This window comes from Podarcis erhardii (assembly GCF_964252035.2).
Source record: "Podarcis erhardii genome assembly, chromosome: 2".
Classification (NCBI taxonomy): Eukaryota; Metazoa; Chordata; class Lepidosauria; order Squamata; family Lacertidae; genus Podarcis; species Podarcis erhardii.
In genome coordinates this window covers 51,827,021-51,850,363 of record NC_138498.1, presented here as the reverse complement: position 1 = coordinate 51,850,363, position 23,343 = coordinate 51,827,021, and the positions used below count along the sequence as shown (strand labels likewise).

The following is a 23,343-nucleotide window of genomic DNA, read 5'->3' as shown; positions in this document are numbered from 1 at the left end:
ATGGTAGCTAACCCACATTTAAAAGCTGGTTGAGTTTATGGATAATTGGCATAAAATGGTGGACTGGAACAAGTATCAGTTTATTTCAGTTAGGAAATTCTAGACTACTGGCTGCAGCCACACTAATATAAAGCCAATAATGTTAACATAACATAAGAACGTAACAGTCCTGCTGGATCAGGCCAAAGCCCATCTACTCAAGCCCTCTATTCTCACAGAGACCATGTGCATTGTCTTGGTTAGATAATTTCTAGTTGAGACATGGGAAGAATTCATTTGGGGAAAGATTAACATATTTGGGAACTCTTCCTCAGTGACAGGGTCCGCAGCAATGAATGATAAAACTCCTTCTTTTCTTTCTTCAGTTCTTAAAATCAATACAGACCCACCTCCTTTGCTTCCAAACAGGTATCTATCTCCAAGAGCAACAGTAGAAGACATCTCTTGCTTAGGCATTTGGTGACATTCTGCGCTCTTTTTCTACCTTTACTATCTTGGTTTTGCAATGTATCTGTTTAAAATATTTTTAGCCTGCTCTTCACTGCAGAGTGAGTTGCTATTAAAATGTGTATTATAATAGTGGCTTTTCCGGGAACAGCAGTCTCTCTAATTCCTGGTCCATTGCACCTCTCCCTGGGTGCCTTCCACAAGATGGCTTAGACATTCTGTGCTATGTATCCTTAGTTCTTTCCTACCTACATCCACACTGAGCCTGGTTGCCAAGGTAGCAAATTCCAAAGCCTTCTCATAATTCTGGAGTCCGAGCTGCAGCTCCGTCAGCTTGTTGAACACTCTCAACTCAGTCTGCAGCACCTTCAGCTTCCTAGCCAAAGGGACAGCTCCTCCCTGGGGGTGGAAATGAAACAATGTTTTCACGTCACTTCACAACTTCCCACCATGTCACACGACCATTTGAGCTGCATATTAGCCCTTTGGAGAGAAGGACACTCCAAACAAAAGGGATATGCCATTATACCGGTCTCCTTCCACCATTCAGTACATCTAGCATTTCCCCTTGTGTTTACTAATAGCGTATTGATAATTTAGCATATAGCAAACAAGACATTACTCCTCTAAGTTGCCCCCCCCTCTACCCACCCAATATCAGCCACTTCAACATCCGCAAAGGAGAAGAACTTGGAATACATTTAATTTCTTTTCACAATATTCATTATTATTACAAGGTCTTGCAGAGGAAATTGTGGAAGAAATTGGGGTGCCAAGTCTCTCTGTGACCGTTTCTCCTTCAAATTCTCATTTTCTAATGAGTCAAAATAAACCCAGCAAATCCCAGGCCTTGACATTTTCTTCTCATATGATAATTAGCATAAATACAGTAATGTATTCTGCCCTATCCCTTGTACCCCCCAGAAGAAAAAGAGATTGTTACACGATGTGTGTGTTTTGTAACTCTGGAACTTTGTTCCATTGGCTGATGTCTAGAAACTGTAAGGCAGCCTTCTGCAGCTGGAGCTGATGGGAATTACAGTCCCAAACATCTGGAGGGCACCAGGGTCAGGGTAAACTGCAATAAGGGCTTGCCTTTAAGCTACATGTCAGCTCTGTTCAATTCAACCTTCTGCTACTACAAGAATGATGCAATGTGCAAACTTTTCTTAAAATCAAATAAAAATTCTCAGGATAAAAAACTAATGCAATCAAGGCTACAGTTGGAATAATCAGTCTTTTATACATTCCAGGCTTTCAAAAATGCTGTGAAAAATGGCCTTTAATCTAGGGAGTTCACTCCTTTGTATCTAGCCATGCTACATGCTACATTGATGCAGCATAATATTTCTGCCTATGTTCCCCAGCTGAAACACAATCTCAGAGTGCTCTGATGGTGTTTCCTGCTTGGCAGGGGGTTGGACTCGATGGCCCTTGTGGTCTCTTCCAACTCTATGATTCTATGATTCCTGCTTTAAAGTAAGCACCCACTGAGAATAGCAAGACAGAATGATAATGTTTAGTAAGGCCATGAGACAAACCAAGCCCACAGAGCCCCACTTCAAGTCCTAATGAAGACAGCCAGAGAACAACAACTCTGAGACATTCTCATATGACTTCACAACTACATTATTTCTCATGTGGAATATATTCTTGCTCATAATGAGTCTGCAAACTATAGAAGCACTATAGTTCAATAAACCTATGAACAGTCATGAGGTGTGTGAAAAAGCATGTCTCCTTAAACTTCCTCCCTCTACTTCAGCATAGGCTATCTCAATCCATGTCAGTAATACTCAAGTGCAGTCGTGATAAGTAGATCTCCACAGATACAGACATAAGTGCCATTTTTGTGTGTGTGGTTGATACCCTGAAATAGTCCACTGCCTTTTGTCTGTTCCGGATCCCATTGAAAAAGACATCACCAGCCTCTTCATATAGTTCCATGGCCAAATGCAGCTCTTCAGATTTCAGTGACGTCTGTATGGCTGCCTGGGAGAGGGATCAGGTCAGGGTAAGAGCAATGGCAGTATCATCATACAAGAAGAATGTAAGGTATGGCTAAAAGTTATGACTGAATGTTATGCCCGGCCCTTCGTCATTGCAGCATATATGCAATGTTTGTGTTTGCTCACAGTATAGTAACTACAGTGGTACCTTGCTTTTTGAACGTCTCCATTGACGAACGTTTCAGTTTTTGAACACCACAAACCCTTGTAAATGCTTCGGTTTTCGAACACTTTTCAGAAGTCGAGCATGTCACGCAGCTCCTGTATTGAGTTTTCCGTACTGAGTTTTCGGTTTTTGAATGTTTCAGAACTCAAACGGTCTTCCGGAACAGATTACGTTCGAAAACCGAGGTACCACTCTATATGAATGCCACTTGCTACTTACATCCAGGAGCAAACCAATTCAATATTCCTACACAACTGCCTACAAATCAGTGGGGCTGTACTGGAATGGACAGAGTCAGAAGAGTCTGAATTTCTATTGCAAACATAAAGTCTTCTTCTCCAAAACTGTAGTGCACTCATGATTACAAAGGAAAAAGTGATTATCACATATACTAAAAGTTCCAAAATTATTGCAGACTTCCATTGATCAATGGGCCAATGTCCGCCTGCCTCACTCCATAGCTCCCCCCCCTTTCTCCACCTTCCTTCTGTATAGTGGCATCTATTGCTACAACACTCTTCTATTTAACTCCCTCTTCCCCTCTAGCATTCATTGCCAGTCTCCCCAGGGGGAAAACATCCAAATGTCGCAAATAAATCCATATGCTTCAATAACATTTCTTCAATTTTAAATAATCACGGGGGTTCACTTCATGAGCTCTTCAGTAATGGAATTTGAGAGTTTGGGCACAAATAAACCTTTTATCAGTGTGCCGTGAGTCATTGCACATTTCATACCCAAGTGAAGCTCTGAGCATATAAACCTGCATGTCAGTACAATATACAAGACTTGTGCCTCTCCCTCAGCCAAGATCTATTCAGTGTCCATCAACTGGTGGGAAATTTATTGCCACTGCTGACACTACTTCTCTTAGACACTGACTCTGACTCAGCAATCACCATGCGCCAGACATTGTACATTAAATCAAAAGATAATGATTTTCCTGCAGATAGCAGTTTGCTATTTATTAGTGTTTGGAACCTCAGCTTGGCAATCTTACATCACAGAGCCGTTAGTTAGACACAACCAGGCCTCTTATTTTTACTTTACCTGCAAATACATTTCCACAAGTTCATCCTCTTGCATTTGATAGTAAAGCCTTCCAGCCTGCAGCCAGGCCTGCGCTGTTTTGACCGTTTCCTCCAGGTCAATGAAGATTCTCAGACTCTGTTTGGTATAATCCAGGGCCCGTTTCACATATCTGTGGGGTTGATGGAGGCTCCATTATTGCAAAGAAAATGTGGGAGCTTGTGCATCAAGTCAAAACAAACCAATCCTTTCTGACCAGCCCTGCAAAGCTTTCCTTGCATCATTGTTTCCTAAGTCCAAGACAAGCTGAATGATGGTCCCCTTTCATTTAGTGCTAAACTTAACAGAGAAGCTCTTATAAAGCAGGTGGAATGGGCCAGGCATGTCATAATCACTTACTGTTCTAAGACCTCTACTGCATTTGGTGTAAGGAAAACAGTGGCTTCCACTGTAGTTCTGTTATCAAGGTGTGTCCTGCCATGGATCTATGCCTTTCCTATTCCCTACAAAATGAAGTCCAGGTCACACTGTGCAACAGAGAGTAGCCTCTCTATGGGCAAGAATGAGTCTGAGGTTCATAACTGGCAACATATTAAAAGTGTGTTTACATCACCTATGAAATCTGTTCCCTCCAATCGTGGTAAATGGATTGCACATGAGATGTTTGCACATTAGTAATGGGATCAATATCACACAGCAAACATGGCAAAGAGTAGGCCATCCAAGAGATAACTGTTTGTAGTTGTGATTTTAGTGTTTTTTAAAGGAAAAATAACTGCAACTGATGTCTTTTCATCTCAGTGGCTACTGATTTCTCTTTTCTTTCTTTTTTTGGGGGAAAATATTTTTTATTTGCTTTTACCAATACAAGTTTACAATCCAGCAATTTATATAATCATCTCTTGAGATTATCTGAATCTTGACTGCCCCCCCATCCCCTACATGGTTCCTTATTACAATGTTCATAACTGCATATAAGTCCATTCTCCAAATTCCATTTTTTCTAATCATCCATCATTACATTGCAAGTGACTCTTGGAATTCAGCTAAAGTTTTAATTTGCTTACAACGGTCTCCTAAATAAATTATAAATTGTTCCCATTCTTTTTCAAAGTTCTTATCCTCTTGACTCCTGAGTCTCCCCCTTCGTTTTGCCATTTCAGTGTAGTCCAGCAGTTTGGCTTGCCCATTCTTCCCTAGCCAGGATTTTTTCTTCCTTCCATCCTTGGGCTAGTAACATTCATGCAGCTGTTGTCACATATGTGGCTACTGACTTTTCAGTGACTCCTGTTCATCAGATAAATTATTTGCTACCATTCTTCTGGGAACCTGTAATCCTCCAGATCTTGCTGGACTACAAATCCCATCATGCCTGACCGCTGGTCATGCTGGCTGGTGATGATGAGAGCTGGTGTTCAACAGCATCTGGAAGGCCACAGATTCCCCACCTCTGGCACAGAAAGACGCTATCACAGACAGCCAGAAGCAGTCACCCCAAATCTTTTTTTTTAAAAAAAAAACCCTCTGGTGGGACAGTGCCACATGGCTGAGGAACAGTGAAATTTGCGTTTGAGATGATGGATGAATAAGGTGGCGGCAGGAGATGGGTGAGATTTAAGAACATCCTGTCTGCTCTAGGATGCAAAAGACATCTTTTCATGAAAGCTGTTGGTCATATGTGAAGTGTTTCTCTCCTTTTCAGACAGGCAGTACTGGAATGATGTCACAATGGCCTGTCAGTCTTCAGGTGAGCAGCATCAGCATGAGGTCACAATGCCAGTATTCCCCCTTCAGAAAGGCAGTGTCAACACAGGGCCACATTGTTCTCCCTCCCTCACTGAAGCAGAGAGCGGCAGCATGTCTTATATAAACAACTATTTATCTCTTTCACTGGAAAATCCGGAAACCGGAAGTGGATACAGTCTCCTCCTCATGGAGGGGGCTCCTCTGTAACAGTATGTGGGTACAATTTCTTTTTTCTTTTATCAGTGTGTCTGTACTGTAGACACCAGTGTTTTCTTTCTGTACTGTAGACACCAGTGTCTCTCTCTCTATCTGAAATGGAGGGCAGCATGAAGTCAGAGAAGTGGCAGATAAGGAGTTGATGGGCAGGCATTCCTACACAGTTCTTTCCATTGTGCATCCCTTTTCCTCCAGGGTAACCTGTAATGTTGAGCAAGGAGGCTTACAGTACAAACCTCCTCTTTGTATATTCCTTCCCTCTGAGCTCATTCTGACCTTTCATAGGAAGGGTAGCATTCAGATTCCTAAGCAATCATAACATAGCCAATACTGCAAACAAAGCAGTGGTAACTTGCAAGTACACAATAGATAGCTGTATTTAAAATTAAGTGAACGATATTTATTCTCAGTATGCCCTGGGGCTAATTTACCACCTAATTTACCACCTGCACTAAATGCCAAAAATATTTTCCTGGGGTATTTCATACTATTTTTCAAAATGTTCAAAGCAGTGTATACCCCCCCCCCCGGCAATATAAAAACATTAAAAACTATGTTTCTCAATGGATATGGATACTTTTTGAAACAAATGTATGGTTTGCTTTAAGACCCACTGTGCCGTGTTTTGTGGCTGGTGTAGTTCATGCCATGTGGTCCGTACTCAACAGTGGCATTTAAAATTTCATATTTAAAATTTAATGAGTTTGCACTAAAAATGATAAAAGTGAAAATAATTGAAGTTGTCTGACAACAAAATCACTGAAATAAAAAACATGGTTAGAAATGCCTCATTTTTCCCATCTTAAATGTTGTACATGGTGCCGATTCACCTGGTTGTCTGCAGACTCTGGTAGAGCTGGCTGAGGACCTGCAGAAGCTGCCCTTCCATTTCTTTGTCCTGGAGCTGCTGAGCTAGGAAGAGTTGGTGCTCATGGTAGATGATGCAAGCCCCAGTGTTGGGCTGCACTTTGCGATAGAAATGGCAGATGGACTCCGTGACCTGAAGTTGACCTGGGTGGTCACAAGATTTCAACATTTAAAATTGTGGGGTGTAAAAACGTATTGCAGTCAAATACAACATTCCTACAATGCACATGCTGGAGAATGCTTTGTATCACTCAGGAGAAAACTTGCCAGTTACTCCTGAGCTGGGACAGACTTCCTTTGCATGTGACTTAATGTGGGTGTGGCCTGTTCTTGGACAGAGGAGCACACGGCCTCCATGTTCTGCTCTTCTTGTTCTCCATTTCTGTGTTCCTAAGAGTTAGGAGATGTGACTGCTGAGTCGCAGTCACGAGCCTATTTCCCTTATGGGATAGTTCACATAGTTATATGTTGTTCTGTAAATTAAGTCTGCCTTCAGGGATCTTATTGTGAACTGGATGATTGTAAGTAAACTAGTTTTATGTTAACTTTAATCAGATGGTCGTTTCTATTCTTTTAGGAGGGATATAAAAAGGCAAACCAGGAATCTTAAGTAGTGAGGCTCAGATGAGCCAGCAACAAGCTAACCACTGTGTAATTTAAAAAGGGGGGATGTTTGGAACTCTGCTAGCATATGGAACTTGCTAGCGCAAGTTAGGAAGAATATTATTAAATAATATATCCTCTCCTGCCTCCCTAAACATCCCCACAAAAATAAGGTCAAGGAAACAGCAAATAACACCCTCCATTTCCCCCCTCAACCTACGTCCCAATAGGCTAGCTACTCACTCATAATGTTGCGTGTGTTCAAGGCAACGGCCAAGGCGAGTTCATGAAACAGTTTGCTCTCATCTGTCTTATGCATCTCCACCTGGCACTGGGCCAACCACAGCAGAATCTGCACCAGCTCCAGCTGTGCATCATCTCCACCCTGCAGTTCAAAATACAACCTAACAGCCTGGAGAAAGTAGCATTCCGCTAGGTGGCTTGCCTGGCAAGAGACAGCCAGGCACCCAAAGTTGGATAAGGCAATGGCTTGGTTCCGCCTGTTGCCAGTCTCCTGGGCTTTGTTTAAAGCCCTCAAGTAGTTCTCTGCTGACTTCTGCACCTGCCCTTCTCCTTTAAGGGCGATGGCCAGAAGGTTGTGGACAACCCCGTCTTGCGTGATGCTGTCTGTCTGTCGCAGAGAACGCAGGAGGCGGAACATGATCTCCAATGCTTTTTCTGGCTGGCTGCTCAAAGCGTAGACCCACCCCAAAGAAAGGGAGGACTCAAAAGCTTCCTCCTCGCCCATCACTTTGCCAAGGGCAACAGCCCTGTTCGAATAATGAACGGCTCCTTGTAACATGCCATGCTTGAGGTACATTTTGGATAACACTGCACAAAGGGCTCTCTCCGTGGGCACAGCTCCATTTTCATGGGAGAAGGCCAAGGCATAGCTCAGGTAGAGGCAAGCCAAAGCGGGGACGCTGCTTCTGCTTCTCCTGTCTTGGATCACCAGGAGCTTAGAAGCATTTGAAAGGATGAATCCAGCTCTCCAAATGGGTGTTGGTGCCCCTTTCACAGGGCTGGGAGGGGAAAGCCTGGCAGATGCCAAGGCAACATGCGGCAAGCACTTCTTCTCATAGAGGTAGGTCAGGAGAGGCATCAGGTCCAAAGAGGGTGCACTGGAGTCCTGGCTAGAGACACTGGAGCACAGGAACTGCAAGCGTTCGGAGAAAGGCAGGACCTCGTCATACTTGCCCAGCTGCAAGAAGAGCCTGACCACAAGAAGGCAGGCCCGAGCTTCCAAAGCAACGTTGCCCATGGCGATGGCTTCTCTCAGAATGTACATCATGACCTCAAGCTCATTCTCAGAACAGAAGTAGTGTCCAGGCAGGCAGGCCAGAAGGGCCACCCCTTTCCCAAGCACGGACAAGAACTTCTGCTTCATCTTCTGCTTCAGGTAAATGGCAGCAAGGTTCGTGTGCAGCGAGGCAAGCAGGGGCAGGTCATCAAAACCTCTGTCAATAGCGCTCATGGCTTCCTCAAAATACACTCGAGCCTGAGAGAACTTGGCCTTCTTGGTGCAGAGGCGGCCCAAGAGAAAGCATATCCGAATATGAGCCCAAGCAAGGTGACCTCTCTTGGCCCAGTTCCTGGATGTCTCTAGGTATAGGACTAGCTCTTCCTCGCTGGAGAAGCCATAGAAGGTGGAACTGAGGAAGGAAAAAGAGAGGTCATAGAGACTTTGGAAATGGGGCACATAGCCATCTTGGTTGAGAAAAGTCAATATAGGGTCAAAAACATCAGAGTCCTCCATGTGCCCAGCGTTCAGGTCAATAAAGAACTTGGGGTCATCAAGGTCATCTGGTTCTGGCAGAAGTAAGTGTTCCAGGGTAGAAGGTGAAGAGTCACCAACAGGACTGGACTTTTCAGAACCACTAGGAGTGGGCAAGCTATTGCTAGCCTGCTTCCCCCAGCTCTCAAACATCCAGCCATCCTTAAGTCCCTGAACAACTGCATCTGAAAGAGAGAGATAAGCCACAAGGAAATGCTTCCCCTCATGAAGATACATTTCAGGAAAAACAGCACCCACTTTCCCCTCCATCCATACTCACCTGATGGCATTCTTGGGTACATTGCCACAGGTTCAAAGCCATCTGTGGGACCCAGAAAAAGGGTGGAAAATATCCAGAATGAGATCATGGGAAGCAAGAAGGCTGCACCTCAAATACTGCACTCAAACCAAAGGCTTTCACTGTCTTCGTCTCACAACACATTTAGCTTGAACTTGGGAGATGTCCTCGAAGGGGAGAAGACAGGCGTAGGAGGCACTCAGAAGCACTATGACCCCGTAGGTGAAAGGAGAGCTAGTTGTCCATTCTGAATTAGAAAAGTTAATTTTCCAAAAGGAAAATGCTGACAAAATCTGGTTTTAAATTTTGATAAAAGTAGTACTATCTCTTTCATTTATATCGTTTGACCAGCTATTTAAGAATATGATGGCTCACTAATATTCAACAGTAATTGATGGTGGTGATTCAAAACATGATTGGAGTGAACAGCTGGAGGGAAATGGCAAAGTTGGGAATGACAGGTAGTACAGCACTTTGCTATTAGACAAAGGGCTGTATTAGGGAGGAATGGATACTCACCAAGCCTGTACACAGAAGTGATGTCTGTTTGTGCCCATTCACCCAGAAGATTACTGTAATGCGTCTCATTGCCGTTGGAGGGAACCTGCAGAATGGAAGCGACTTCTTCTTCACTAAAAAATACTGGATTCTTTTGCCTGTGTTGGGGATAAAACATGGGTAACAGCAAGTCAGCGCTACATCCCATCATAATCTCTTTCTTTGCCTCCACTAAGAGACAAAAACTGGTGCCATTTCCAAGGAATGTGTAATATTTCCACTCCTTAACTACCGGTATTCCTTGCAGTAAAGCTGAAGCTGAGCACCAAAGATTTAGATGTGGTAAAGGCACTGCGTTCCAAGGAAAATCTACTTTACCCAAAGTTAAGAGAGCAGATCTGAATATGGGGGGGGGGGGGAATCTCTAGCAAGATAACTGGAAACAAGTTGTGAGGCAAACAGTGAATGAAAATGTTCTATATTATGTACAGAATGGCTAAATTAGGACTTGGGGAAATTAGGGTTCAAATTCTCACTCAGCACTGCAAGCAAGTTCATCCCTGACAGGAACCCACAATGATATGCTTATAATGATTTTCCACTTCCTATTATTGACAAGTTGAATTGTTTTAAGGAATGGCAAAAGGTATTGTCTAAATTTATCTGGCAGGGGGAACACCTCAGAATTAAGTTCAAGTTATTAACAGATATGAAAGAGAGAGGGGGTTTCTCCCTGCCAGATTTAAGGAAGCCCACCTAACAATGTTTAGAAAAAATAAGGATAAGACAAGAATTTGTTTGTATTTTTTTTTCCTGTTTGTGTTGTTTAGTTGTGTTATAAAATGAATTTAAAAAAATGGGGGGGGGGAATACAATGATTTTCCAAAACAGATTTTTTTAAAAAACTAAAATGTTAAATGCTATTACTGCCAGCAGAACAGCACCTAAACTATGACAAATAGTATTTATTTTATTTTAAATTGGTTAATTATTGTATTGATTAAGACAACTAATGAAACATTATTACATCAGCAGACTTATTTTTGATGAAGAAGGGAAATGTAAAGTATTATCCTAGACATGGTGATTCAGAGGTAAGTCTGAGTTTGGTTTATGAGTTCAATGGAGATTATTCCAAGGTGAGTGTGGGATTGTAGACTCAAGTTTCAATGTTATAGGCTGCAATCCTATACCTGAGAGTAACCCCCTTTGCATTGTTATGAAGCATGATATGTAGTTATGGCATTCATTATCCACTTATAGTAGAAGGAAAGTATCACTCCAAGAAAAAATCTTTCCAGAGCATCGCAAACTGAAAGTCTTGAGGAAGATTAACAGTGACATCTTGTGGCCACGACAATTTCACACACAACTCTACATGCTTACATATAGAGCTCAAATGTACCTGAATTGGTTAGGATATACGCTTCATTTGTCTTCTAACTTACCTCCTGCATGAATAACATTTGTATGTGATATATGCAATAACTTTCAGGAGACAGCTTTTTTCAGTAGGGTCACCATAGCTTTGGAATGACTTCCCTAAGGAAGCACACCTGACATCTGCTTTGCAAGCTTTTAGGCTGAGGGTGAGTAGAAGGTAGGTTGGAATCTACTTGCACTAGATTTGCACTAGATCTGCAAAGGTTTCTAGTTCCCAAATGTTCAGCTGCTGCAGCAACAACAGATTGTTGTTTTCTACCTATATTAGTCTCCTGAAACAAAGAAAGCTAAGCAGACATGGACTTCTGGGCAAGAGAATGATGTTTAGTTCAGTTCTCATCCTGGAAAACAAATTCCGAGGCTCAGAACATGCTCAGAGGTTTGTTTGTTTTAATTCTAACTTTTGCTTGGACTATAGTTTTCTAACCCATTACTCGAAGTGATACAATACCTTAATCAGAGCACCTGGACAAATCCTGCCATTAGAAATCCAGCCTCATGTTGCCACACATGTGCTAGTTAAGCCTTCACTGAAAGTAGATGTCCCAGAGGTATTAACACTTTATAGTCCTCTGACCAGAAGATAAACTACCTGAAATTGATTGAATTGACTACTGTAGGAAGTGCTAATGAACAACTAAGCTTCCCCACCATGTCAGGTAAGCTGTCTGTTTTACCTGATGTAAATCAGCATTTGCTCTGTCCCTTCAAATGGTGACTCTTTATTTTCATAAGCTTGCAAGTTGCACACACAGTAGTTGCTGCAATTAAAGGCTACCATCTTTCTCTACTTTGTGCTTCTCTTCTATTATCCAAAATGCACCTGACAGCAGATGATTGCTTGAGAATATCTTTGGGACCAAGACCAACTACTATACATTAGTGCAATATTCACCAAACCATAAACCACTTTTGAAAGCCTTAGCAAACCCTCTTTAAAAACCAAGGATTTCCTTAAACTACAGCTGCAATCCTATACTCACTTACCTCAGAGTAAGCCACACAGAACTCTACAGGACTTACTTCTGCATAGATGAAGGATTGCCATGTACACATTCTTTTTCTAGCTGTTCTTAAATGTGACCGAAGTATTTTCTGAATATTCATCCACTGATCTGAATATAATTATCTACTTGCTCTGAAACAAGGTTGTTCCTACAATAAACCCATCAGCTATGAGCTGGAGTTCTATGATGCACCTCCACATGAACAGAAACTCCCCCATTCTTTTCTGTGTCAGGACAAGCACCATGCGCAATGCACACAGAGAGCTTTCCCCAATGTTAAAGTGAAAAGGGCATCATTTGGAATATTCTGTAAGCTTCAGAACTCACATGTGAACACCAGAGCTACTCGACTGGAGCAACTGCCCCACCCCCCGCTCTTCTCTCACTGTTGCCATATCAAGCTAATTTCTACGTACTGAAGAATGTTATCAGTTAATTGAAATTCAGAGCAAGAGATAAGATACAAGTTGTGCCAACATTTCTTAATGACATGCCTCACAGAAACCTGAAAGAGGCATAAGCTGTGGTGCTTTTGTCTCAAAAGCCTATTTTCTTGTCACCTGAAATTATATATTTTAAATCTCCAGCCTCATTTTAAAAAAGATCTGGTCCTCACAGATGTAAGCAAACACTTGAAGCTTAAATCAATTACTGCAGGGGACCATTTAGCATTTGGTGGGGGGAGAAATAATTACAAATAAATTCCAAAAGTAAAGAAAACGAACACCAGATTCTTCAAGGGTCAAGTCACTTTGTGGAGAAACAGGATGCAAGAACTCCAAAATATTTGAAAATGTGAACTGTCAAGCAAAAGTAAACAGATATTCTTATCTGTGTACTTCCTCTGTGTGTTGACAAGGCCCCTTGATTTGTTCAGAGATTAACTTCCCACCAGGTAGTGATCACCCATAGAATTGTACTGCTTGAGTTGCTTTGTGCCTGAGGCAAGGCATATCTTTAAACATCTCCATTTAACAAACTCATATTGAACTCACAAATCATTTCTATGTTACGATTTTGATCACATGCCTTGAGACTTTTTCTTAAGCAAAAATAAAAGTAAAAAATGGAATCTTGAGCAACAACATTTTTTCTGTCTCCTATCCACAGTCCCCTCACACCTCACCCTACAAAGAAAAAGATCCCAAACTTGATTTCTGCATTTATGCAATAAACACCAATTGTGTCTTTATCCCAGGCCACAAGTGTGTTTCCCCCCCTCTGTGGGTATATCACACTTACATCGGCTCACAAGTCTCGGGATCCACACATCTGGTTTGGACAAAGCCTACTGCACCGCTGGTTGTGGATTTCCCTATAAACCACTGGAGGCCTGGAATGAGAAAGCCAATGACCTCTATGGTGTCCCCTTTGCAGAAGCTCAGCTCGTCCCATCCTCTCCCTCTGTGATCTTCTGTAGTTGTGCACCTCCCTTGGCCTAAGAAATAAAACAAAAATGTCCCTCACTTCAGCAGGCTGAACAATTGAACCATTCTCTCTTACAAACAGTGACCAGTGGCAGAGAAGGGCATGCTTATGGGTTGAATGTGGAAACAAGGTCCCTTTGTGTCCCATAACATTTGTGTTTTGTCCTGTCACTCGGACTTCACCTGAAACCACAGCTTATTCTTCTTAAAACAGTCCCCCTTAAAATGAAGACAGAAGAAGAAAGAAGCTTGGGTAAAATGTTTCCCTATTTCAGCTTTCAGCGTGAAAGCATTTGGGGTGAAGGTAGGGGATAATCACTACTATTGCGAATGTTCACACTTTTTGTGTCAATTTGCCATCACCGTCCCCTCATCTGTTGCTTTGGCAGTACCCCAACCCGTTAGGTGCTTCCTTTTTCATAGTGTGGTTTCAGTCAATTAGGTACATCACATAGTAAATGTAATGATGTCATGACACTATTCTAGCCAATTAGATTTGATGACACTGAGGGCAAATGAAGCTAATTTAGCTGATGTTTCCACTTCTAATTTAAACAAATGATTAAAAAATGCAAACTATGTACTGTGCAAATCTAAGACATTCTAAAAATCCTGCAATCCCCCCCCCCACTTCAAATAAAGAGAGAAGTACGCAATGGATCAGTCTTAAGTCAGTTATCTACAATTTACCCCCAATAGGATTGTCCTCACCAATCTGCAAAGAGCCAGGTCCGCTGATTTGTTTGGAGATACCACAACTCATTGGATAGTTATTCAGGAACCACCTGTGGATATGAAGAGCTGTGAACAAACACTCTATTTCTTTCAGAGTAGAGTCGTACCTTGGATCCCGAACACCTAGGTATTCAGATGTTTTGGCTCCTGAACGCCGCAAACCCAGAAGTGAGTGCAGTGGCGTAGCGTGGGGGGGCGGGGGGGGCGGCCGCACCGGGCGCAACATCTGGGGGTTAGGGTTAGGGGGCGCAAATCCACGGGTTAGGGGGCACAAATTAATTGCCTTGCCCCGGGTGCTGACAACCCACGCTACGCCACTAAGTGAGTGTTCCGGTTTGGGAACGTTCTTTGGAACCCAAACGTCCGACGGGGATTCCACGGCTTCTGGTTGGCAGCAGGAGCTTCCTGCCGCCAATCAGAAGCTGCACTTTGGTTTCCGAACATTTTGGAAGTCGAATGAACTTCTAGAACGGATTCCTTTCGACTTCCAAGGTACGACTGTACTCTTTGCTTCACATTTGGGGGTGGGGAATGGTGCACACTAACCTTTCATAACATAATTGCCAATAAAACTGATCTCAGGATGTATTTACAGAGGGCAGGTATATTAACAGCAGCCCATTTTACCCTCAGAGATAAGAATGTTTTCATTCTGAGCGTTTTACTCTGAGTGAACCCAGGTTACGGCTACAATGGCTCACAATTTTGGCCCTGTGTATAGATTGCCACAGCAGCTCTACTTACTGGTAAAAAGGATGGGGCAATGGTTCCATGGCTGTGACAGGGACCAGGCCCCTCTGGTCATTCAACAGAGATGTCCCTTCCCATTTGGTGTCATGCCCAATGTCTTTCACATGGACAAGCTCATTTTTGGAGAGCTTCAAATCCTCCCCTTCTTCATCTGTCAGGACACCAACCACAACCCTGGCAAAGAAGTTTCCTGCAGATGAAAGAAGAATTGATAACGGTCAGGATTATTGTCCTATAAACAGCTTGGAAGCCCTGCTCCATGTGTTACTACCTTCAAACTTCAGCTTGGAAACCACAGGAAGCCAGGCTTTTTCTGTCATAGTGTCACAATTGTGGAATTCCCTCCCCAGAGACCTTGTTTGGTCCAATCTCTCTATTCCCTTGCATAAAATCGTGAGGACTTTTCTCTTTAGGAAGACCAAGTTTAAAGCTATTTCAAATTGTAGTGCTTTATGAGCATTGGCTACATAGCTGCATTTGTGTTTTACTGGTTTTGTTTTCGTTGTACTGATTTGTAACTTGCCTGGGTCTTACCCACCTTAGAGAAAGGTGAGTAACAAAAGTAACAAGCATGATACCAGTGAAAATTCTGTGGGAAAATTCCTCTCCTGCAATGACCACTTATGAGGGCAAGAGGGTGCCCAGCAGGTCAGAACCATGTCTTATTCTGAAATCTCCTCTCTGAAGCAACCATTTGGAGGCTGGGATGTGGGCTCTGAGGCAGAGAATTGTTCAGTGCATTATCTCAGGATCCAGTTGCTCCCTGACCTCATGTTTGCTTCAAAAAGAATTTTGTGCAGAACGATTTTGGGCTCCTTGTGTTGACTATATGAAGTGATTTGCTCACAGTGAACTTCCTTTCTGGTAGTCTTTGGTCAGGGTTGGTGCCCCTGTTACATATGGAAAAGCCTGTCACCATCTTCATGATGTTTTCGGAGAGAGGTAAAGCCTTCCTGGTCACTCAAACATTTTAAGTAATTTAGATAATCTGGGTCTTTCTCAGTTTGTATATCTGTGTTTTAATTGGGGAGTAGGCAATTTTTGGTAGCTTTTTAAATTTTAGTTTTTCTGTAATGTTATGGTTTTATATATTATCTCATATATTATTTACTGTAAGCCACCCAGAGAACTTTACATTATAGGATCTAAGTAAATAGTACCTGTCTATTGTACACTTTTGCTGGGGACTATTCCTCTCACCAGAACCAGATTTTTGGGTTTGAGGCAGGTAGGACCCGTTTCCAAAATCTACCTACTTCATACCTGCATGGTCCCACTTTGGCCTTCCCTCTCCTGTCAACATAAGTCCAGAGCAACCCACTTAAGGGCCCACCTTACAGATATGCAGTGTTACGAATCCAAAACATACTCCTAAAGGGATATTTGGAGAGGAGCTGTAAGGCTGGCTTCATATTTCTCACCTTCCTGAAGCAGAAGACCTAAGTACATGGTGGCCATGTGATCCTCGTCTAGAGCAACAGTTATCTCGGTGTCCTCCACCAGAGCACAGTTCAGCCAGTACTCAGGGGTGAAGAGAAGATGCTCCAAACAGCAGCCCACATAGCCTGATCCACAATAAAAAAGGAAGAATGCAAACGTATCATGTGGCTTCCAAGAGCAAACATGCAGCAGTGGTTTTCTCAGGTAAAACATTTGACACAGAATGTCGGTCATTCTTCAGGCCCACGCCACACAGCCTCAGGGCCAAACTGAAAACGTTCTATTTATTTCTCAAACTTACACAAGCCGTCTCTCAGCAGGAAGTTTCAGAAGTAGTTAAAAATCAAATAAGCCAATAATAATAATAAAACCACAAAACAAAAACTTTAAAGCACAATAAGCTTTTTTACAAAGTCCTATAACGTAGAAGAAGGGAATGTTTTTCTGTCAAGGGCCACACTCCATTAGGGATAATTTGTCAAAGGCTGCCTGTTGGGGTGGGGAGGGCCAAACCCAGTAGTGTCTGGGGCCACGGGCAAATGAAATGTGTGCATCCTTTTCTCACTGCCACCCCCTTCTCTCTTGTTTGATAACCAATCAATTAGCTAATCAACAAATTAATTTCACTTTCCTATGCTTACAACATCATAATTTTGACCCATGTGCCCTTGTCTGATCCTCCCTTCCAGCTCTTCGCTATGCATGGATCTTTTACAACCTTTCTAGGGTTGAAACTGCCTCTTATATATGGAGATTAAACCACTTCAGCCTTGTTTCTTTCTCTTTCTCTCTTCCTTATAGTGTCTCATTTGACACTATGAGCCATGGTATCATCAGAGTGGATTTCATTCCACCCCAGCCTTGCCTTGTTGGAAAGGGAGAGCAGTGTGTGAAACTGGACCTTTTTCAATATAAATACTGAAAAGAGACACAGAGGCAGAAGCTTTCTTTCTCTCATATCTTAAGAGTCTAGTCATGCCCACAGCAACTTATATAATGATCCCCACATCCCACCCTCAAGCTCTCCTGGTGGAAAGCCAGTCTCCCCTCAGTTCCATGTGATCTACCGAGTGCTAAGTATGTTGAAAACTTCCAGATTTCTTCAATGGTCCTGAAAGAGAGTAGAAAGCGACTGTCCTGTGCCTGGATACAAACCAGCCGGGCTGACAGCTCCTGCAAAAAAGGAAAGCAGGAAAGACCATGGGAATTTTGTTGTGAATGAACATGTGCTATATTCTGTGTTTCTTCTTCTTCTTCTTCTTCTTCTTCTTCTTCTTCTTCTTCTTCTTCTTCTTCTTCTTCTTCCAACAATGGCATTTGAAATTTGGATTGTAGATTAAGGGTCATGACTACAGAAAGATAATACAACCCTGCCCTACATAGAGGGAGATTAGCTACTGACATGAGCCAACAGTGTGATGAAGCAGTAAAAAAAAGTTGATGCTATTCTAGGCTGCATCAGCAGAAGTATAGTGTCACCTGGAATACTGTGTCCAGTTCTGGGCACCACAATTCAAGAAGGATCTTGACAAGTTGGAACATGTACAGAGGAGGGCAACCAAGATGATCAAGGGTCTGGAAACCAAGCCTATGAGGAACGGTTCAGGGAGCTGGGCATGTTTAGCCTGGAGAAGAGGTGACTGAGAGGAGATATGATCACCAACTTCAAATATATCAAGGGCTGTCACATGTAAGATAGAGCAAACTTGTTTTCTCCTGCTCTGGAGGATAGGACTCAAACCAATGGCTTCAAGTTACAAGAAAGGAGATTCCAACTAAATGTCACAAATAACTTTGTGACAGTAAGAACTGTTTGACAGTGGAACGGTCTCCCTCAGGAGGTTGCGGACTCTCCTTCCTTGAAGGTTTTAAAGCAGAAATTGGGTGTTTACTGCCCTGAGCTCTTTTGAATAAAGATGGTATTGCAAATAATGTGCAGAGGAATTTAAAAATGGTGGGGAATTTAAATAATGGTGGGGATTTTTTAATTTAAAAAAAGCTTTCTGAGTTTTAAATAACTTTTCATTCAATTTTAATAATTTGAAAATGTGTGGCATTTATATAATCTCAATTTGGAAAATAAACAGCAAAATGAAATATTTCTGATTGAGATATTGTATTATTATAGTTATCAACAAGAACAACAACAAGAAGAAACCAAAAAAGGAGGAATAAAAGAAGGAAAGAAATAAGCATTTAAAAAATCCATGAATGAATGATAAAAAAGCATACAACATTTCTTGGGTACATTTGTCAACATTATTTGAGTGGCAAGTTTTGCAGTTATAAAAACTTGAAGTGTCCAGTCACTTTGGAGCAGGGATAGTTAACACAGATGTGAATACGAAAATAATTATGAATATGATTATGAGTGTGATTGAAGGGATAAAGGGAATCTGTGGGATCCAAACCTTTTCCTTTTATAGGATCATTCTAACCATATTGAGCTATATGTTGCCCAGGCGGGGGACTGCTTGTTCTTTTTGCAACTACAGATCCAAGAGCTTTGTTGACAGCCGTGATGCCAACACTCAATGCCGTCACATTGTCACCTAGTTACAGTGACAGGCGTGGCAGGGATAATAAAAGCTGGCAATTCACCTCTGACTGCTTTATGCAGGCATAAACAAAAGCATAGCTCAGTACTAGAGCAGATGTTTTGCTCACAGAAGATTCTAGGTGAAAACTCTTGGTATTTTCAATTTAAAAGATCTCAAACACCAGACATGGGAAGGACCCTTCAGTTTGAGATCATGGGAGAGCTGCTGATATCAGAGTAGACAATACTGAGCAAGATGGCACAATGGCCTGACTTGACATAGGACAGATTCCTAATTTGCTACCCATGAGGTGCTTAAGAAGTAACAGCAACAACTTTACCTTGAAAAGAGCACAGACATCTTTGTCGTCATTTTCTAAGGCCCACAGCTTCTTTCTGGCTGTCTCCTGCAGCTGGGGAATGGGACCCTGTCCCGAGCGACTCTTGACAGAAAATGAGAGGGCAATCTCTTTAAAATTAAAAAGAGAGAGAAAGAGAGATAGGCAATTAAAGAAGATAAAACACTAAATACCTTTGTCCAGCATTCTGCATGGACCAGCTCTACTTTAGCCTAATTGTGAGCATTAGTGAGCATCAAGGGGGATTGAATGTTTCGATCAATCATCTATAGATATGTAATCAAAATCCCCATCACACCTTGTTAGATTTCACAGATTAGACTGGTGGGTTTACAGTTTTTGGAGACAAGCTCCCCATCTCAAATAGCAGGTGTCTTCAGGGGGAAAAACAGGAGTGAACTGAGATGCTCAGCACTGGAACAGCCAATGTGGCTTCAGGATAGGTCAGGAGAGGTGATCTGGCAGGGCTTACATTGCACTGTTCCTCCCGATCTTTCACTGGAACTCACTGGAACTAAAGCATTCAGTTTAATTCACTTGTGGAAGATGCTGTTTCTTGAAATGCTTCCTGGGTTGTAGGACAGGCAAGTCAACTCAACTCACAGCAACAACATATTTGCCAGGTCCAGTCTAGCATACTCTGAATGGCAAAGGGTCACCTTGGCTATGTTCCCCAAGAGAATCACTATCCATCTTGTTGAGACCAGCCAGACTTCTTTGTTACTCCATCTTTCTACAAAAACTGCCACCAGTTAAAGTGCCAGCAACTAAAGTAAGTGGTTTTACCCTCACTGAAGTCCTGAATTCCAAAAGAGTGCCTGGCAGCTTCTGGCTCACCTTCCCCATTCATAAATACCCCACATCAGGATTCATGCAGCATTTTCAATGAATATTCATTTAGATGTTGTTGCAAAAAATAATAATTTACACCCAATTCATAATAAGTTATCACATGGGAATTGGTGGTTATCTGAGGATATGTCTGAGAGTGGAACCTTTGTGTTGTTTTTGTTATAATTACAGTAAGTGAAATGTGTCACATTAAACCTAAATGGAATTATGCACCATCTATGGATGCTGTTAGCCCCTGGAAAGATGTTGGGTGGTACAGGTCAGACAATAGCGCATCACTGTCCCATTCATACTGTCTTCTGCATTGACACCTGGAATTACAGACACTGGCCTGCTATAAACTCTGTTCCCTTTCCTTCTTAATCTTCTGCATTGCTAATAAGTCATGCAATGCAAACTACGTCATTATCTCCTCCAGAGAATTGATCTCGAGGGCTGGCTCGTTAGTTACAGGTGTTAAAAACAAAAGGCAGCAATTAGACAAACACTTACCATTTGGGAACCCTTCCCCTACAGCCAGTGACACGGACTCAGTTTCCAGAGTGCCCTCTCCTATTTGTGCAGACTGACTTCCTGGATCCAGTTCCCTGGGGTTACCTGACAAGTCACCATGCAGGCAGAAGGACCACTGTCAACTTTTTTAGAAGAGGGAAAGCAAGGGCACAATACAGGAGGCCACCAACCTTTCTGGGCTTGTGGGCATATTTGGAATGTTGAAAGAGTGTTGTGGGTACCTTCCCCTGTGGCTGATTCTCTCCCCAGGGTCACGTCACCACCCACCGTGACAGACAGACAGACAGACAGACAGACAGAAAACAAGCTCAAGTGTATACACACACAGACACACACACACACACTTTGTTTTTCCAGGAGAGCAGGGTAAAAGTCAGATCCAGTAAAATTAAAACATATCATTGAATCTGCATTATTTTACATGAGATCACTAAAAAGACACATCAAATTAAAGTACTCCATCACTGTACATGATAAAAATAAATCATACATCTGTTGCTTGCCATTTACCCAAGGCATGGATTCCTATTGAGTTTCATGACTTTAGCATAGAATGACAACAAAAACCACCAGCAAACTGCAGAAAACATTTGTGTGCCCAGAGGTAAACTTCTAGTCAATGGTAGTTTTGAAGGGATACTTGTGCCTCAGATCCATGATTTTGCACCACAGCAGAACAAGAAAGCACCAGATTCTTACACTTCAGTCAATGGAGGCAGATATGACCTGTGATTTGATGGGGAGGGGGAAGACTGTGGAAAAAATGTGCAATTCCAAAAGGAAAGTGTATATCTTCTCCCTTCCCCCACCCCATCTGACCCCTTTCTCCTACGTGGCCATTCCATTTTCTTCCTCCACCTCCCAGATCTCTCTCCCTTCCCTCCTACCCTCTCAGTTCCTCTGCTTTCTGATCAGGAGCCGATTTGAGTCATGAAAAGTGGTGCCCTCCTTTTTACTCTCCCAACTTCCTCCTTCAGAGCTGGGTACTTTTCAAGCAACCACTGTCACCACCTCATGACAAGAGGGGAGGCTTGTTGGGCATGAAGGGAAGTCCTCAAGTGCACCATTGGGCTCATGTGACCACAGCTGGCAAACTACAGGCATCGTGAAAGCGGATATAGCAATATCTAATACCCCAGGGACTTCAGTATGAGTGGCAGCAGTTTTTCTGCAGTCCCAAACAGAAGTCTTCCCAAGCCTTGCTACTTAAGACTGAAGTGAAGGCCCAAGACAGGTGTGGATCATAATGGGAGCTGCGCACAGGTGGGCTGGAGCGAGCGAGCGAGCCACCGCCATTCCTGTGGAGCCTCCTTTTATTGAGACAAATATGCAAGCCAGGCAAATACTTTTGGGGCTGTGACCTTTACACATCTTCCGTCCCGAAATCGTGGGGTGGTACAAAGCTATTTTGGCACCTGTTCCACAGCATCTTTTTCCCCTTGCACAGTGTATGATGTAGGAGACAAAAGGTCTCAGGGAAAAACTTACAGACAGGACACCGCTGACTCTGAGACCGCAAAAGGTCAGACATGGGTGGAACGATGTACAGACAGCTGTGGCTTGTCTGGGGGGGGGGGTTCCTTGCACCCCAAGGTCACGCGTGCAGGCCGACCATGGCTGCCTGCTGGTGGGGAAGTGTGCTCCCTCCGGACCCCACTCCCCACTCCGCGATATCCCTACAAAGACCTTTCCAGTTGGAGGGTGGGCCTAAATTTCACACAACCCAAACATTTCCTGTCCTCTGCTAGTGACTTCCCCGAATGGGAAATCTCTCACCAAAGGACCACCACCATTTCCTTTTGTTCCTGGCACTGACTCAAACAGGAGCAGCCCATGTGGTAGGGAAGAGTCACAGAGCCACCCTCAAAACAGCATCGCTATGGCCACTTACCTGAACAGGGTGGTGTCAAGGCTGGGACTGCAAGACTGGTGGCAGTGGTCCTGCCAGTGCATCCTTGTGGGCTTGACCTCACCACCCCGCAGTGCTTTTCACAGAAGTAACAGTGAAAAAGCAGGCTCCTCAGCTCCACCCTACCAGGTGTGTTGCTACTGGACTCAGAGGCTCCAGCCCTGACTTACATATCTTTTCTGCTCATGAATTTGAAAGTCACAGATCTGGTACATCCAGATGGATGTCAGAAAGGAAGGACTACTACTGATGGGCCAGGCTATCTGGTCTGAGTGGGGAGGAAACAGTTCCCACAGAATACTTTTAAACACAGAATATATTGGTGATCGCTTAGCAAGGGCTGGCATGCTGCAGCCTTAGATTGGACTGTTGTAATGCTCTGGGGGATAAACGATGTGTTATTTTAACTGGCTTTAAAACACACACACACACACACACACACACACACACACACACACACAAAGATTGGCCACCTTGAATGTTCTGGAGATGGAGTGGGTGGAGGGCTGGGAATTATTGAAATTAAGAAAGAACTTTGACCTGTTAAAAGGAAAGTTACAAACATGTTAAGAGGCCACACATGTAACCCACAATGTATTTGAAAGCTGCCTCCAGAGTTCCTCCCTTCCTGTGTGTTGGAGAATGAGTGGACTTTTTCGTTACCACTAATGGAGCACTGATGGTTTCTGTATCTGCAACTGTGAGGCTTCCCAGGG

At 43.0% G+C, this 23,343-nt stretch overlaps 1 protein-coding gene across 6 annotated transcripts in view; it reads right to left on the bottom strand.

The window, feature by feature from the left end:
* The window catches only part of SH3TC2 (SH3 domain and tetratricopeptide repeats 2), a 56,321-nt gene that overhangs the window by 6,812 nt on the left and 26,166 nt on the right, over positions 1–23,343 (bottom strand). For 3 of the 6 annotated variants that reach the window (XM_081852017.1, XM_081852022.1, XM_081852019.1), the window contains 14 exons: positions 20,698–20,802; positions 19,336–19,463; positions 17,523–17,628; positions 16,437–16,580; positions 15,010–15,205; positions 14,242–14,315; positions 13,346–13,541; positions 9,675–9,811; positions 9,138–9,179; positions 7,327–9,042; positions 6,444–6,624; positions 3,673–3,823; positions 2,317–2,439; positions 696–846 (listed from right to left, as the gene is read on the bottom strand). In XM_081852017.1, coding sequence (XP_081708143.1) covers positions 696–846; positions 2,317–2,439; positions 3,673–3,823; positions 6,444–6,624; positions 7,327–9,042; positions 9,138–9,179; positions 9,675–9,811; positions 13,346–13,541; positions 14,242–14,315; positions 15,010–15,205; positions 16,437–16,580; positions 17,523–17,628; positions 19,336–19,463; positions 20,698–20,802 — 3,450 coding nt within the window. Of the gene's footprint in view, positions 1–695; positions 847–2,316; positions 2,440–3,672; positions 3,824–6,443; positions 6,625–7,326; positions 9,043–9,137; positions 9,190–9,674; positions 9,812–13,345; positions 13,542–14,241; positions 14,316–15,009; positions 15,206–16,436; positions 16,581–17,522; positions 17,629–19,335; positions 19,464–20,697; positions 20,803–23,343 lie in introns of all 6 variants that reach the window. The other 3 variants (XM_081852021.1, XM_081852020.1, XM_081852018.1) reach the window with 1 other exon arrangement.